At 38.8% G+C, this 13,807-nt stretch overlaps 2 protein-coding genes across 2 annotated transcripts; both read right to left on the bottom strand.

Moving 5' to 3' along the window:
- Window positions 1-4,089: 4,089 nt before the first annotated feature.
- Window positions 4,090-6,909, bottom strand: LOC148855059 (putative aquaporin NIP-type). Its single transcript, XM_088986326.1, has 5 exons — window positions 6,315-6,909; window positions 6,010-6,231; window positions 4,935-5,132; window positions 4,755-4,816; window positions 4,090-4,658 (listed from the first exon to the last, which is right to left on the bottom strand). The coding sequence occupies exons 1-5, from the start codon at window positions 6,447-6,449 to the stop codon at window positions 4,574-4,576; spliced, it is 702 nt and encodes a 233-aa protein (XP_088842452.1). The 5' UTR covers window positions 6,450-6,909; the 3' UTR covers window positions 4,090-4,573.
- Window positions 6,910-8,604: 1,695 nt separating this feature from the next.
- On the bottom strand, window positions 8,605-12,258 carry LOC148855058 (uncharacterized). Its single transcript, XM_088982342.1, has 2 exons — window positions 11,668-12,258; window positions 8,605-9,698 (listed from the first exon to the last, which is right to left on the bottom strand). The coding sequence occupies exons 1-2, from the start codon at window positions 11,958-11,960 to the stop codon at window positions 8,846-8,848; spliced, it is 1,146 nt and encodes a 381-aa protein (XP_088838468.1). The 5' UTR covers window positions 11,961-12,258; the 3' UTR covers window positions 8,605-8,845.
- Window positions 12,259-13,807: the final 1,549 nt, after the last annotated feature.

The raw sequence follows: 13,807 nt of genomic DNA, 5'->3' as shown, positions 1-13,807 counted from the left end.
CAGAAATAAAATTAAATAATATAAAAGGGTTATACATGAATTCCAATGATGGTTCTTTATAAGCATAATGCACTCATGTTAAACTACGGATTGGTACTAAGGGTCCATTTGGTTCGTAGTCGGAATCAGGATTGGAATCGGAATTGGTCCATTCCCATAATATGTTTGATCCAGATAGGAATGAGAATGGAAATTGAAATCAATAAGAATAGGATTTCATTCCCAAGGGAGGGTAGGGAGTGACCATTCCATCAAATGGGGGAATGTCAATACGGCAGGAATGGGAATGAGATTCCGATTCCACCCAACCAAACTGTTAGAATTGGAATAGCCCATTCTGATTCTGATTCAAGACCCCTATTCCCAGGAACCAACAAGGCCCGAGTAAATTTGAGTTGCAATTACATATAATATGCTTATTCTTAACATAATACACTCATGTTATAGTCAAGTCTGGCTTTGAAGATTTTCTTTACAATAGAAATCATGTATGATAAGAGTTTGGATTCTCAAGGACCATTTGTTAATGACTGAAGTGGCTGAACTGAAATACTTATTGCTTTGCCTTTTAGTGAAAAATATAATTAAATAATAAAACATTCAAAGTTATAATATTCAATCTAGCTTCAACTTCAACCATCAATAATCTCACAAGCTCTATGATCTCTTTAATAACTTATTCACTAAATACCAAACAATAAATCATTCCGTTCAACCATTTAAGCTGTTATCAAATGACCCTCACTCTCCTTAACATTAAGGAAAATTTTCACTTTAGTACCCTGAACTTTGGAATAGTATCAAGTTAGTATCTGAACTTTCAAACGTACCACTACAATATCCAAACTTTCAAAAAGTGTCAAGTTGGTCCTTAACCAACCATCAGTTATTTGATTATATGATAATATATATATATATATATATATATATAACTTAAAATTTTTAAAATATCAAAACTAAAAAAAAAAAAAAGGCACTATTCATTGTATTCTACCTTGACGCTGAAGATGTTAAGGTGTTTGAAATTCTTAGCTAACGGGTTCATTGTCTTCTACCTTCAAAATGCAGTCCCACCCATCATCAAATACTTCGATATGCCCTACCTATCTGCACCAAACAATTGGTTTAGAAGAATTACAGTTTATGCGTGCTCTATATGATGGGCTGCATGGGTTCTAAAAAAAACTCTTGAAAAACTACAAAGCATGAATCAGATGCAATAATGAAGTAATATTGCAATTCAGTTCTCATTAAAAAAGAAAGAATATGAAGATGGAAATCAGATCAAGTTGTAAGCTCATCCCTCGAGGTCATAAGTCGAGCCAACGCGTCGAATTAGACATGACACATCATACATCCGCCTTAGAGGAAGTGCAAATATCAGAAGCAAAGACGGAGAAACAAACGATGACGGGCGTTGCAAAGAGGATGAGATCCAGTGGCACCATCCACAGTCGAGTTTTGGATTCATGGTACTCAACCTAACAACGTATCTGCTCTGAATTTCTCTCTCCATTTCCTGATCCGTCTTCTTCCAAGAATGGACAGAACCCACCAAACTCTAACATGTTTACTCGGTCTTTTCCTGATATTGCCAGCCAGCTTTTCGCCCTCCACAGCTGCAACGATTGTAACGACAACTAGCAAAGACCAGATCGAGTACTAACTTGACATTTCCTGGTCGTGTCACTAGCAACGACTGTAACACTACCCATCTATTTCTTTGGGTGCATTCGTCGGCTGGACAGTGCCGTCGTCCAAGCATTTTGCATTTTTAACTGCAGACCAGCAGCATTCACTAGCCACTACAATGGCCGGAGAGCCGTGGGAAAACAAATTTGCCTCTGCTATCATGCCTTTGGCTAGGGTTTCATCACGTTCTCTGATTTTAGAGCTTTTGGAACCTCGCTTTACCGGTGATCTGAGAGCGAGTATTGTTTGGTTGACTAGAGGAACAGATACTGGGAAAAACTTATGATTTGTTTTCCGGCAGTGTTGGACGGTGATTCTGAGCATAGCTGCAGGAGAAGGGAATATGGAGAGAATTCGGAGAGGCATTTGGGTACCAATCATAAGGAAATGTTTGTCCTTTTATATGGGTACTGCAGTGACATGTTAAAAAGTTTGGATCCTAACTTTGACACCACCCAAAGTTCAGGTAGTAAGAACAACCACTGTAACTAATTCTTACATATGCCATTCTCATTACTATCTCCATTGCCTTCTCCTGAGTCTTCACTGTTCAGCACCTTCATTCCTCTGAAAATTACTCACCCCTGAACTCTGGTTCTCAGAACCTAATGGTTGGGTCCAGGCCGTGCTATGACAGGGTAATGCTATTGTTTTCATTAAACTAAAAAAAAAGTTACCTTAAAAACCTAGATTACGGACATACAATGGGCCGTGTAGTTTAGTGGGTAGAAGTCTAGATGGACCCATGAACCTTCCACAAAGGAATATCGTTGAAGGCCTAAAAGAGGCCCACATGTTCTTCTGAGCACTCTCATAGTCATTGATTGCCTTCCAGGGACAAATCTTGGTCCAAAATTCATCAGTCACTGTAGACCCGGCAAAAAGTTGATCCAACCCGTGAACCTGATCCAATCCAACCCAAAAAAACAGGATTAGGGTATCATATTTAGCTATTCAAATGTGAAAAATGACCTGATCCAATACGACCCAAAATTTTTGGATTGAGTCGAGTTGGGTCATAGGTCAATCCGCTGACCCGGTTGTCAAGTCTAATTGGGATTATTTATGCCTTATTAGAAGTTTTCATTCTTTAAATTTTTTCTATTTAGTCTTTACTTTTTATTGTTTACTCTTTTAAATTGTTAAATGTTCAAGTTTTTATTTTATATTTGGAATTTTAAGATTAATTCTTTTAATTTTGACATTTTATGTAATTTTTCTTTATTTTTTTAAATTTTAATTATTTTTTGGGATAACCCAAATTGACCCATAGGCCATGGGTCAACCCTAACCCAAACATAAGGTCTAGCATTTGACAACCCAACCCGAAATTCAACCCGACCTGAAATCAACCTGAGGTACCTTGACCCAACCTGAACCCGACCGACCCAACCCAATTGCCAGGTCTACGTACAGGATAAGCCTCTCGTTTGTGGGCAATAAAAGGTGGTGTATAGGGTTGTGAGAATGACAATTGACTGGGGAATTTTGGACGGATAGGCTTTGAAAGACGATTAGCATATTATCTTAGAAAGAGGGTAAGATTGTGAACGGAAGAAGGCTATGTTTGATTTGAGTTTGACAAAAAAGTATGAGAGAAACAGAAGGTTGATAACAAACATTGTTGCTTCTCTCTTATTTTCTGTCCAACCAAACACAGACGAAACGAATGATCGCAAATCGGAATTATGAACACGGTCATGAGTCAATCCCCTTTGGCCTTTCTTCAGTGGTCGAGGGCTCCAGAGTCCAGACATTCCACCAAACAATACCTTTACATTATTGTGAAAAGCCTAGCTTGGAAACCAGGCGGCAGATCCTGGGCCAATATTTCTTTCGTACAGGGCCCGGTAAAATCTGAACCATATCCTATATGTGGGCTGGTTAGGAGCCTAATCTCGGGCATTCCTTCCAAATCAAAGTCACTACTTTTGACGGATTGGACAGACTAACAAGACATTCGATTGGACCAGTCCAGTTCAAAGTATTTATTGGATTGGACTGGACCTGGTTCATCATCTCTAATAGATTTATATTAAATTGGTCAAATTGAATCCGGTCCATTGATAGAAGAGAAGAATACAGATGTCAATGGATTAAGCTTGGGTTGGAGCTAATCTAAATGAAAACCAATTTGAACAGATTGAATGGTTAAGATATTGAATTGGACTGGTCCAAAGTATTCATTAGATTGAATTGGATCTGATCCATCTGTAATGAATTCATATTGAAGTGAATTGGATTGGACCAAATCCGGTTTAATTGACACCCCTACCTCTGACTCAAACATCCGTGTTCTCAGGTTTGTCGGCCAGCCCGAAGCACGGGATTTTATCATTAGTTTAGTACATAACTAACTGATCAAGGCTGCTCAAGTCATGATGAGAATATGAAACAGAAGAAAATTAGAACATGTATAAATAGTAATTATAAATAAAGAGATAAATTGACTGCACTCCACCTAAGAATTCAACTACAAACCTACAACAATTCAAAATTATAAATACCTCTACCTATAACACTCATACCTATGAATTGGCATCAATTCCGAGCTGGCACCTACCCCAACTGTACCATCAAGCTAAAATTTCTGAGAGTGGACTGAACAATAAAAACCCCTAAAAAAAGAAGTAAGAGAAATCTATAACTATCCACAGTTTCTAAATAGTAGTTGAGAAAGAACAAAAACCAAACATACTAGGTTGAGAAATGAGCTAAGGGAAGGGCACAATCAACTAGAACTGCGTAAAAAGGTTTATTTTCTTGACGTGCTATTGAAGAATGATCTAGTCTTTGTTGGCTGAGGAAGGGGCTTGTCTGTGAACCTTAATAGGTTATAGGCAAAAGCTCCTGCAATGGCGCCAACTATTGGGCCTAGAATCTAAACCCAGAGTCCTCCGTATATGTTCATAACAAGAGCTGGTCCAATACTCCTAGCAGGGTTCATTGATGCTCCAGAGACCGGCCTGCAGATGGATAGTTTGATTTGCAAATTAGAAGACATTAATGCACAACTTTCAGATAACGATTCGATATGAATTTTTGGTTACTGAGGAGATTACCCAGCAACGAGGACATTTAATAGTATTGTCATTCCGACTGCAACCCCTCCTAATTCTCCAATCTGCAAATGGAAAATATCAGTAAAGAACTTTACATGGATAAATGGTAATTCATTTTCAGATTTCATGGAAGAATTTCAGAAAATGCTGTATGGAAAAGTGAGCCATAGATCTACTAACCGCTCTGTCATCAGTGGAAACACCTGATATGACAAACATCAAGAGGAAGGTGATGATGATCTCAACGACCAGAGATTGAAAATTAGATCCTACAGGAACAGTACCAAAGTAATCCACGGCTTTTACAGTAAACAGTAGACGAAGTGTTCCACTTGCAAGCGTTGATCCGAACACCTGAGCCACTATATAAAGGGGTACCTGCATGCATGCATTATTAGATTGATTGTTAATATTAATATATAATAATCTTGGTTTCTTACCAATTCTAGGGGATATGATGGATAAGCCGGTATATCATAGCCAACTGAGCTTTCAAATTAGGGGTGCAATGGAATCGAGCTCTAATCGAATAATTTGGATTCAAGTTTGATTCTAATCTAATTTAAATTGAGTTTCATCAATAAAATATAGAAGTATATTCATTTTTTAGCTTTTGAGCTGAACTCGAACTCACTGAATATTTAATTAAATCAGGCTCAAACCGAAAAATAAAGTTCAAATAAAACTCAAAAGTCAAACCGGATCCTAATAGTATTTTAGTCAAACTGACGTAAGATATGTCAGAGTTCAGCTTGACTCGGCTGGATTGCACACCTGATTCAAGTCAATGTTTTAAGACTCAGCCTGGACTGGACAATTGGACCATGAAAATCAAGAACCGGTGGCCTTTCTGGGTCTCAGTTAAATGATGGTTTTGGTGGATTGGACCGGTAAGCTGCCCGGTAAATCAGTAAAACAGGAACCCATAGAACATTCCAACTTTTAATCCGGTCCAAGTGTTACAACATTGATTCAAATTAATACCTTCTATCCAAGGTTTTTTTCTGTAACTATGGCTGTATTTGGTTTGATAGAAAAATGGTTTAACTTGATTCACCCACTAATACAACTAGCCGTCATAAAGAAGAGCTTTAATGGCAGGGTAAATTGTTTATCCTAATAAAAGAAGTATACCGTATAGTCAGAGGCAAGGTAATAAATTTCTTATAAACCTCTTAAATGGTTCCCAATGAAATCTGTTTATACAAATTATATATAGAACCAACCTAGAAACTAAAGGAAGAAAAACTACCACCTGTTTCCACGGGAAGCGTCGGAAGATGGCAAAGGTGATCGTGACTGCGGGATTGAAATGGGCGCCGGAGATATGGCCGACGGAGTAAACCATAACCATGACTACCAAACCCCAGGTTATACAAATCCCTGGAAATGAAACCGACCCATATATCTTGTTAACAGCCACAGCCCCGCAGCCGGAGAAAATTACAAAATAAGTTCCAATAACTTCTGCTATCAGCTAAAGATCAGACACAGATGAGAACCAATTAGTCTAAGCCTTCATTCATAAAATAAAATGTTTTACAGGCTGCGATCGTTTACCTTCTGTACGAAGCTAACGACAGTCACTGAGCAACAGTCAGGGATGTTACTGTTATCGGCGGACGCTTTGGTCCTGGATGAGCCTTCTTCCATCCTTGAGATGTCTGTTTCAATCCCATCTACTGCGACCGGCATTATTTCAGCTGTGAAACCAAATAATCAGCACAAATTAGAGTACCAGTACCCAAAATCCTGTTTCCCCCCCCCTCTCTCTCTCTCATTAAACAGAAGAGGTCAAGAGGATCGAGATTGCTTTATCCGCTCATGGATGAAGATTAGACGATAATGGGTTTATCTGTTATCAAAATCCGTTCGATTTTCATGAGCTGGAGTTGTCCGTTTTGATTAAAAGTTTGAAACACAATCTGCTTACAAACAGAACGCATTTTTTTCCGGAGGTGATCAAGGGTCGCGCTGGTGGCAGCCTTAGGGCTATAGCCCAGGCTCGGACCCCAACCTGGCCCATACCTTGGGCCTGAAATACAAGATCTGGCTTGGGAATTGGGATTGTAGGGCCAAGACCTGACTGTTGAGGCCGGGATTTGTAAATGGTCTGCAGGCCTAGTTGGGCTTAGAAGTTAGATCTAGAGGTGTAAATGGTCTCTGACTTGTCTGACCCACCAAAAGTAGGCCATAACATGCCAAGCCAGCCCTACAAAGCCCTCGTTAACAAATTTTCTCCACTATTATTAGAATTAGAACCATACCAAACATAAAGCCAGGAAATTAACTCACAGATCAAGGTTTTACCGATTTAATTGGAGACTTGATCATTCAGTTGGTTAAAATTATAAGGAAAAAAAAGCCAAGAAAGCTCATTGATCACTGGCTTATTGGTTATATAGACCATCTAGTTCGATTCGGGTCTGGCAACATTGCTTTTTTTTTTTTTTTTTCCTTGAAACGTTAGTTTTAGTTTTAAGTCATGATACCGGAAGGATTTTGACCAATCAAACCTCCCATGAATTTTGATAAATACCATCCGAATGGTTATCACTTTTATGATACCGGTTTATTGATTACTAGTTATTTCGGTATTATAATTAAACCCTTTTTTTAGAATGCCCAATTTCTTTACCCCCATAGGCAACATGATTTTTTGACCGAGGGGTATGAGATACTCCACAAGGTCAGAACTGCTGGAGGAGGAATCTAGAATAGGCGCTCTATGTGCCAAGGAGCTAGGTTTAGTTGAGCCAAGAGAAGCTGGGCGATTTCCAAAGCATCTCCTTCAATGATAACATGAGGAAATTGCAATTTGAGACCTAACAAGTAACTATAACCCTTAAGGGGTGGTTACACTGTCAGCAATTGCAAACGAGACAAAAATACAAATTTTATCAGATAAGAGTGCAACCGCAATTTCAACCAAACAGATACAAAATTCTTATCTAGTTCAGATTTGCACTACAAACAAAGAGAGCCTAAAACTGTGTTTGGTTGCAGTTCAAATTTTGACTGGGTGCAAAATTTGTACCCGGTTCAGTTTTGCTTTCATTTGTTTGCAATTATGATTCGCATTCCAACCTAATACAAAGTCTGTACCAATACAATAGGTTTCCTTTCCTTTTCCCTACCTTTTCCTTCAAACCAATACAACAAGGTTTATAGTTTATACAGGTCACTTGGAGCATTTAACAGTACTCAGCCCTCTTGCACGCCCATGCATCATCAGAATTGGACCTATCACCAGCCCCCATAGTTGGTGGACACAGACTACTTAGCTCAGATGTGGTTCCAAAAGGGTCCCCCATGTGCCAATGCTGTGTATCAGATATTTCTTTCGTTTCCTTTTCCTTTGTTGGAACTTGGAATTGGTTCTGCTGTCAGATTATCAGGTGAGTGGCTTTTGTATTTTGTTCTGGTTTCCTCTTTTGGAAGGGTGAGGTGACTTATGGTGATACACGCAGATGTCAACCTCTTCATGAATAAGATCATCTTCCTTCTACTGTGAGGTTCTGCTAATGTGACATTTGAGGCCTATATATATTGCAGTTTGTATCCGCCTCACTGAGAGTGATTGATAGATCAACTTCTTCCGTTTAATGAAGGGCCCCCTAAACTGAATTAGCCTTATATATGTAGACAATCTTGTCATATCAAACTTTATATAGTTTGTGAAACAAAGGGTTCCTGAATCAAACTTTTACATATCTAGATCTGTCGGTAGATTAATTAGGTAGTGACTGGAGAATTTGGTTATTTAGATATTCCAGTAATAAAAAAAATTATTTCTAGCCACAAAGCTGGTCCTTATGAACCAAAGGAAGGTGATTCCAGAATCAGAGAGTGATACAAGACCTTTCCTTGATTGTAAAACAGTATACAGAAAATCGATTATTTTACAAACCAAGAAACCACTCAGATAACTCTACAGTGTCTAGATATTGACTGACAATTACCAGTCACTAGATACCATCACGGCCTGGACTGGCATTCTTTGCTACCTTTGTCTTCATCATGGAAGAAAGAGAATAAAAAAGGGATCTTCCACACTCACGGAGAAAACACAGAGCCGATAACCAAAATGATTATTTTGAAGAAACTTCGGATGTACAATTAGTGAGAGGCAGATCAGAAGGGGTGCAAACCAATGCTCTCTGCTGTAAATGTCTCAAGCTCTGTTCCATGCTAACTTGTACCATTTCAGCTAACATCTTCCTTGCTTTCCCACTTTGGTCTTCACCATCAATTTGAGAGATAATCTTGCAGACAATATTCTCTATTGTATCAGGTTGAAATTCAGATCTTCGGTAAGGGGATTCCCTCAGTAACTGCAGCAATTTATGTGCTTTTGACTGAGATTTAGGCGTCCCTTGAACTGTGAGTTCAAGAAGACCAGGGATAACACCTTCACTAAGAATTGGTTCCCTGTATCTGTGCCTGTCACTCTCACACATTGTTAAAAGAGCACCTACTGCATGTTCTCGGCTTTGGAGTGACCCATTCTCGAGGACTTCAACAACTGTGAGCACTCCACCTTCTTCAGAAGTCAATGCAGTTCTTCCCTCATCAAAACCCATCAAAGATTCTAAAAGCGCGCTGCACTTTTCCGCTGGTTTTGAAGATTTCTTGCAGCTTTTAAGCAAATTAACTAGAGGAGGGATGGCTTTTGCTGCTATAATAATGCTGAGGTTCCCTGGGTGTGTTGAGAGATTGTAAAGAGCCCTCAATGCATCAACTTTGGCTTGTTGGCTCGCATCTCTAAGGATTTCGACTAGGAGAGGAATGGCACCATGTGAACTGATGATTGGCTTATTAATAGCAGAAGCCGAGAGGGTGAGCAAAGCTGCAGTGGCATATTCCCTCAAATTTGAGTTGTTCGACTTAAGGAAAAGGATAAGTGGTTCAAGGGCACCAGCATCCACAATCTTGATCTTATTCCTGTAATACAAAGAAGGAAATCATGTTGAATTGAGAGAAACATCAAGGAAGATTATACTGCAAAGGCAAAATTACTTGTAGTTTCAGCACTCAGCTTCAAATTGTGACCACCATTAAACAGGAAACGTCTCTTTGGGGTGAACTACCAAACAGGCAAGCACTCATTGACCTTCAATCAGTTGTGAAGTTATCAATGGGATCTTCACCCAAACTGAGGAGTTACAACTTTCAATATGCAAGTGAAAGGGAATTTGGGTAGGCAGGGCAAGGTGTCCAAGAGTTCACAGCAAAGCCATTCCCAGATGCTTCCTAAGTGTATGAATATTAGATTCTTTTTCATAAGAATATTATGAGGATAGGTAACCCAAAGCATATTACCCTGAAGGCATGATGGGCCGATTGGGTAATCCAAATATGCAATTTTGTGTTTTATGATTTGGTTTTATCAGACAGGTTAAACATCTGGTTTACCAGAAATGAAACAGCACAAGAAGATGGAAGAGGAAAAGGATAAAGGCATATGCAAAGCTAGAATAACCCGAAAATTATAGTCAAATTTGGTAAAACCGAAAGTGGTTCACTGCTCTAAACCCTTGATATTAGAACTGAAGTCTGATGAGATTGCCCAGATTCAATGTAAAGCAGATGACAATACGATGCTCAGAAGGCCATTGCATTATATTCATGCAAATTATGTTCGCTTGAGCAGCACAAAAGCTGGTTTTGACTTTAGAGCAGCATTTCCTAAATGAAACTGGGCTGCAGGAATCAATTTCTTTAATGATTGTAAACTCTGAAGGCAATCCAAACACATTCTTGTACCTTTATCCTTAAGCTAGCCCCACTCCAACTGCATAAAATTAAAGGGTCAAAGCCCACTTATTCAATTTAAAAAGAGGACAAAGAAGAAATCACAGTAATCTAGGTTATATGTTAATCAGAACGATTCAGAGTTGACATTAGACATGGTGCCGACTCAACTGAGGAGGTACCTACTCAACCCAGATGGTGCCAAATTGATTCGATAAGCCAGTTAAACCAAGAGACTCATGCGATAACTCGAAAGATCACAATGAGAAGGAGATGATTTTGCAGAGTTTTAAATCTTAAGAGAAGCATTACAATAGCTTCCTTGTCTATGGGGGAGCTAACAAGAAAGGCTCGTCTAGACCATCAAGGATATGGATTAGACGGGAATAACTCAGCTTTTCCTTGCACTTGGATTCAGACATGGGCATAGTTATCTCCCGTAGTTGGGGATTTTATAGACACGAGTTAAGCACCAATATCAGAATTATCCAGACCATAAAAGATTCTAACGGAGAAATGGAAAGCTTCATGGGTTTCCTATAACTGTACACAGTACCCATGAAGCAAGTCAATCATGAATATCAAATTACGGGCGACTCTTTACCAGAACAAGAAGATATCATAGCCAAGCCAGAAATCCGAATTAGATTAAGAGATGCTTCTCTTAAAATCTAATTCAATTTGTCCGATTAATCCAATTTCGTGTAATTAGCAAAGAAGCCAGAGGTGTTGTATTAGCACCACTCAGGAAATAAATGAACTAACCGAATTCCTCTGTTTAAATACTAAAAAATAAAGCCTCAAAAATATTAAAAAAAGGAAAAGAAAAAGAGGGGGAAAAGCATAACCAGAAAAGAAGAATTCAATTCGTGAAGATAAATTCGGGAAAAAAGAGAAAGATAAAAAGAAGAGAGGAAAGGCGAACACGAAGCGTAACACCTGAACCCAAGGACAATCGCCTTGGAGGCGAATCTCATCATTTACCCAAATAAAGCATCATTTTTTTTCTTCTTCTTTTTGATCAAGGAACCCCCAAACTAATAGGATTATTATAAATACACAGAATTCTAATAAGTTACATCCATAATTCATAAATAACAAATAACAAGAACTGCAAAGAAAGAGAAACCATAAATTGAAAAGAGAAATAAACACGTACATCTCATCTTTGACGGCAAGATTGAGAAGGGCGAGAAGAGAGGCTTCGTTGCATTCAATAGACTCAGATCTCAGCATGGAAACTAGTGGTTCAATTGCGCCCGAGAACTGCCGTCGGTACCTCTGAGACGTCTTGGTGAGGCGCCGGATTTCTCTAGCCGCCTGAATTCTGGAAACTGGGTCGTCGGATTGGATGAGTTCGATTGTCTGGCTGACGATGGCCGATGTTCTGGCGGTGTTTGCACCGAAGCTGTTGCTGGAATCGTCACCTGAGAACTGACTCTCCAACTCCATGGCCTATTACCAGTAAGAGAGAGAGAGAGAGAGAGAGAGAGCTGCGTGGCGTTCGAAATCTTAAAATGGAATTTAACAGAGAGAGAGAGAGAGAGATGTCGTTTGGAGGAGACGTGAGCGTAGCGTTAAGCAACAGTCACAACCGGCCTCTTCAACGGTTTCGACTAGAGAGATATAGAATGGAGACTAGAGAGAGAGAGAAAGAGGGATGGAGACTGGAGAGAGAGAGGGCTTTCCACTTTCTTACTTCTACTTTTCTAGTTCGGTAGAAGCTACAAACCCATTCTCCTTCTCTCTCGTTCTTATCCTCTTAGGCTCTTATATGTATGGGATTAGACTACCTCATTTTACATAAATGCCCTTGAGTTTCTGTAAAATAACAAACAACGGCTTGATTTCATTTTGGTTACCCACCACCCACCAGGCAAGCGGGATCCAGACGTACAACATGTTTTGTCATTCGTTTTCCACCGTCGAATAACGTGGAAGCCAAACAAACAACCACAGTGGCCACCTTGACAAGTCAACCGAACTACCGAGGGAACTGTTTGTAGTGAAACCGTGGCAGGGGTATTTTGGGTATCTACGGTGAACCTCTGATTACTTACTTTACTGGAGCTAAACGACCCTGGTCAGGGGTCCCACTAAAAAAGATGAGAACCGTTGCCAAAATGCAGAATTAAATGAATTGACGCAATTTACTTGCAATTATCTGTCTCTCTCGCTCGGTGACAAGTTGATACTTTGGTTGTCCGTAGTAGGAGGAGCTCTGTTTTTATATTTAAATCATTGGTTTGTCCTTCTCCTCCTACTTGAATTCCACGTGCTGTTCTAATGGCGGTAGATAGTACTCTCTATCTTAAATCTAAAAAAGTAAAAAATTGACTTGTTACAGTGGTTTCAAAGATATATATTTTTTTCATTTGTTACTTTCTTAGGTTTTAAGTGATTTTGAAAGAAAAAATTTCGTTTTTTACTTTCTTGGGTCTTAAGTGATTTTAATTCTTTTTTGTCAGCTAGGTGATTTTGATTCAAGTCTTCTCTCCCTCTTTTTCTTTCTTTTTTTGGGGGTTAAGTCGGATCTCTCCTATATGTGTTACTGTGTATTTTCTTCGAGGCAAAACAAGTCTTCCCTTGCTTCAATAAAAAAATACCTTCATTTTCTCTAGTTTTAGTGCTGCTTAGCAAACAAATTAGAATAATATATAATAACAAATTTTCTTAATAAAGCCGTCCATTTACCAAAATAAATTCAAACTCAAATTCAAAGCGGTCCTAAAAAAAGTTCGCGTAACCATAGATTTTGTTGAGGTCGAGATGCCCTCTCGTCTTATAAAGGTAGAGAAAGCATTACTTTTTGGATAAATCTTTATGGTTTAACTTATTGATTAAGTGTATTCGTTTGAAAATTGACTAATATTATTCCTGTTGTTAATCTTCTATCATAAACCAATCAAATGTTCCATCACGTAACTATTATAACTTGTAAATACCCAATTTACCCTTTTATCTCCAACACCATTTGCATCAATGTTTCAGCACGAGAATCATCCAGGGGGGAGGTCCTCTTCGAGCTTGATTTCTTCCTGATGAGAGATTGAATCGGAGTTTAGGGTTTTTGAGGTGGGTGAAAAAGCAGAGTGCAACGTGAAGTCCACAAAGATCTACGCTTGAATTATCATCTCAACTAATGGGTCATCGGTGAAAAAGATTTACTAATTTAGAGAATTTATACAAACTATGATGGTGTTTGATATGCCTTCCGTTATTTGAAAAATGGTGTCAGTTTGTTGCCTTGTAGTTATACATTAGCAACATCTCTATCAATGAAAACATATAAATATGGA

Source organism: Nelumbo lutea, chromosome 4 (genome assembly GCF_056320005.1).
Source record: "Nelumbo lutea isolate HS-2025 chromosome 4, American lotus-T2T, whole genome shotgun sequence".
NCBI classification, from domain to species: domain Eukaryota; kingdom Viridiplantae; phylum Streptophyta; class Magnoliopsida; order Proteales; family Nelumbonaceae; genus Nelumbo; species Nelumbo lutea.
The sequence above is the reverse complement of the archived record's forward strand: the minus strand, read 5'-3'. Positions and strand labels throughout refer to the sequence as shown.

Coding starts and splice junctions, on each gene's coding strand:
- LOC148855059 (XM_088986326.1), bottom strand. CDS start 6,449: ATGCCGGTCGCAGTAGATGGGATTGAAACAGACATCTCAAGGATGGAA. Junction 6,232..6,314: donor TCGTTAGCTTCGTACAGAAG/GTAAACGATCGC, acceptor TCTGATCTTTAG/CTGATAGCAGAAGTTATTGG. Junction 4,817..4,934: donor TTTCCACTGATGACAGAGCG/GTTAGTAGATCT, acceptor TTCCATTTGCAG/ATTGGAGAATTAGGAGGGGT.
- LOC148855058 (XM_088982342.1), bottom strand. CDS start 11,960: ATGGAGTTGGAGAGTCAGTTCTCAGGTGACGATTCCAGCAACAGCTTC. Junction 9,699..11,667: donor CTTGCCGTCAAAGATGAGAT/GTACGTGTTTAT, acceptor TTTGTATTACAG/GAATAAGATCAAGATTGTGG.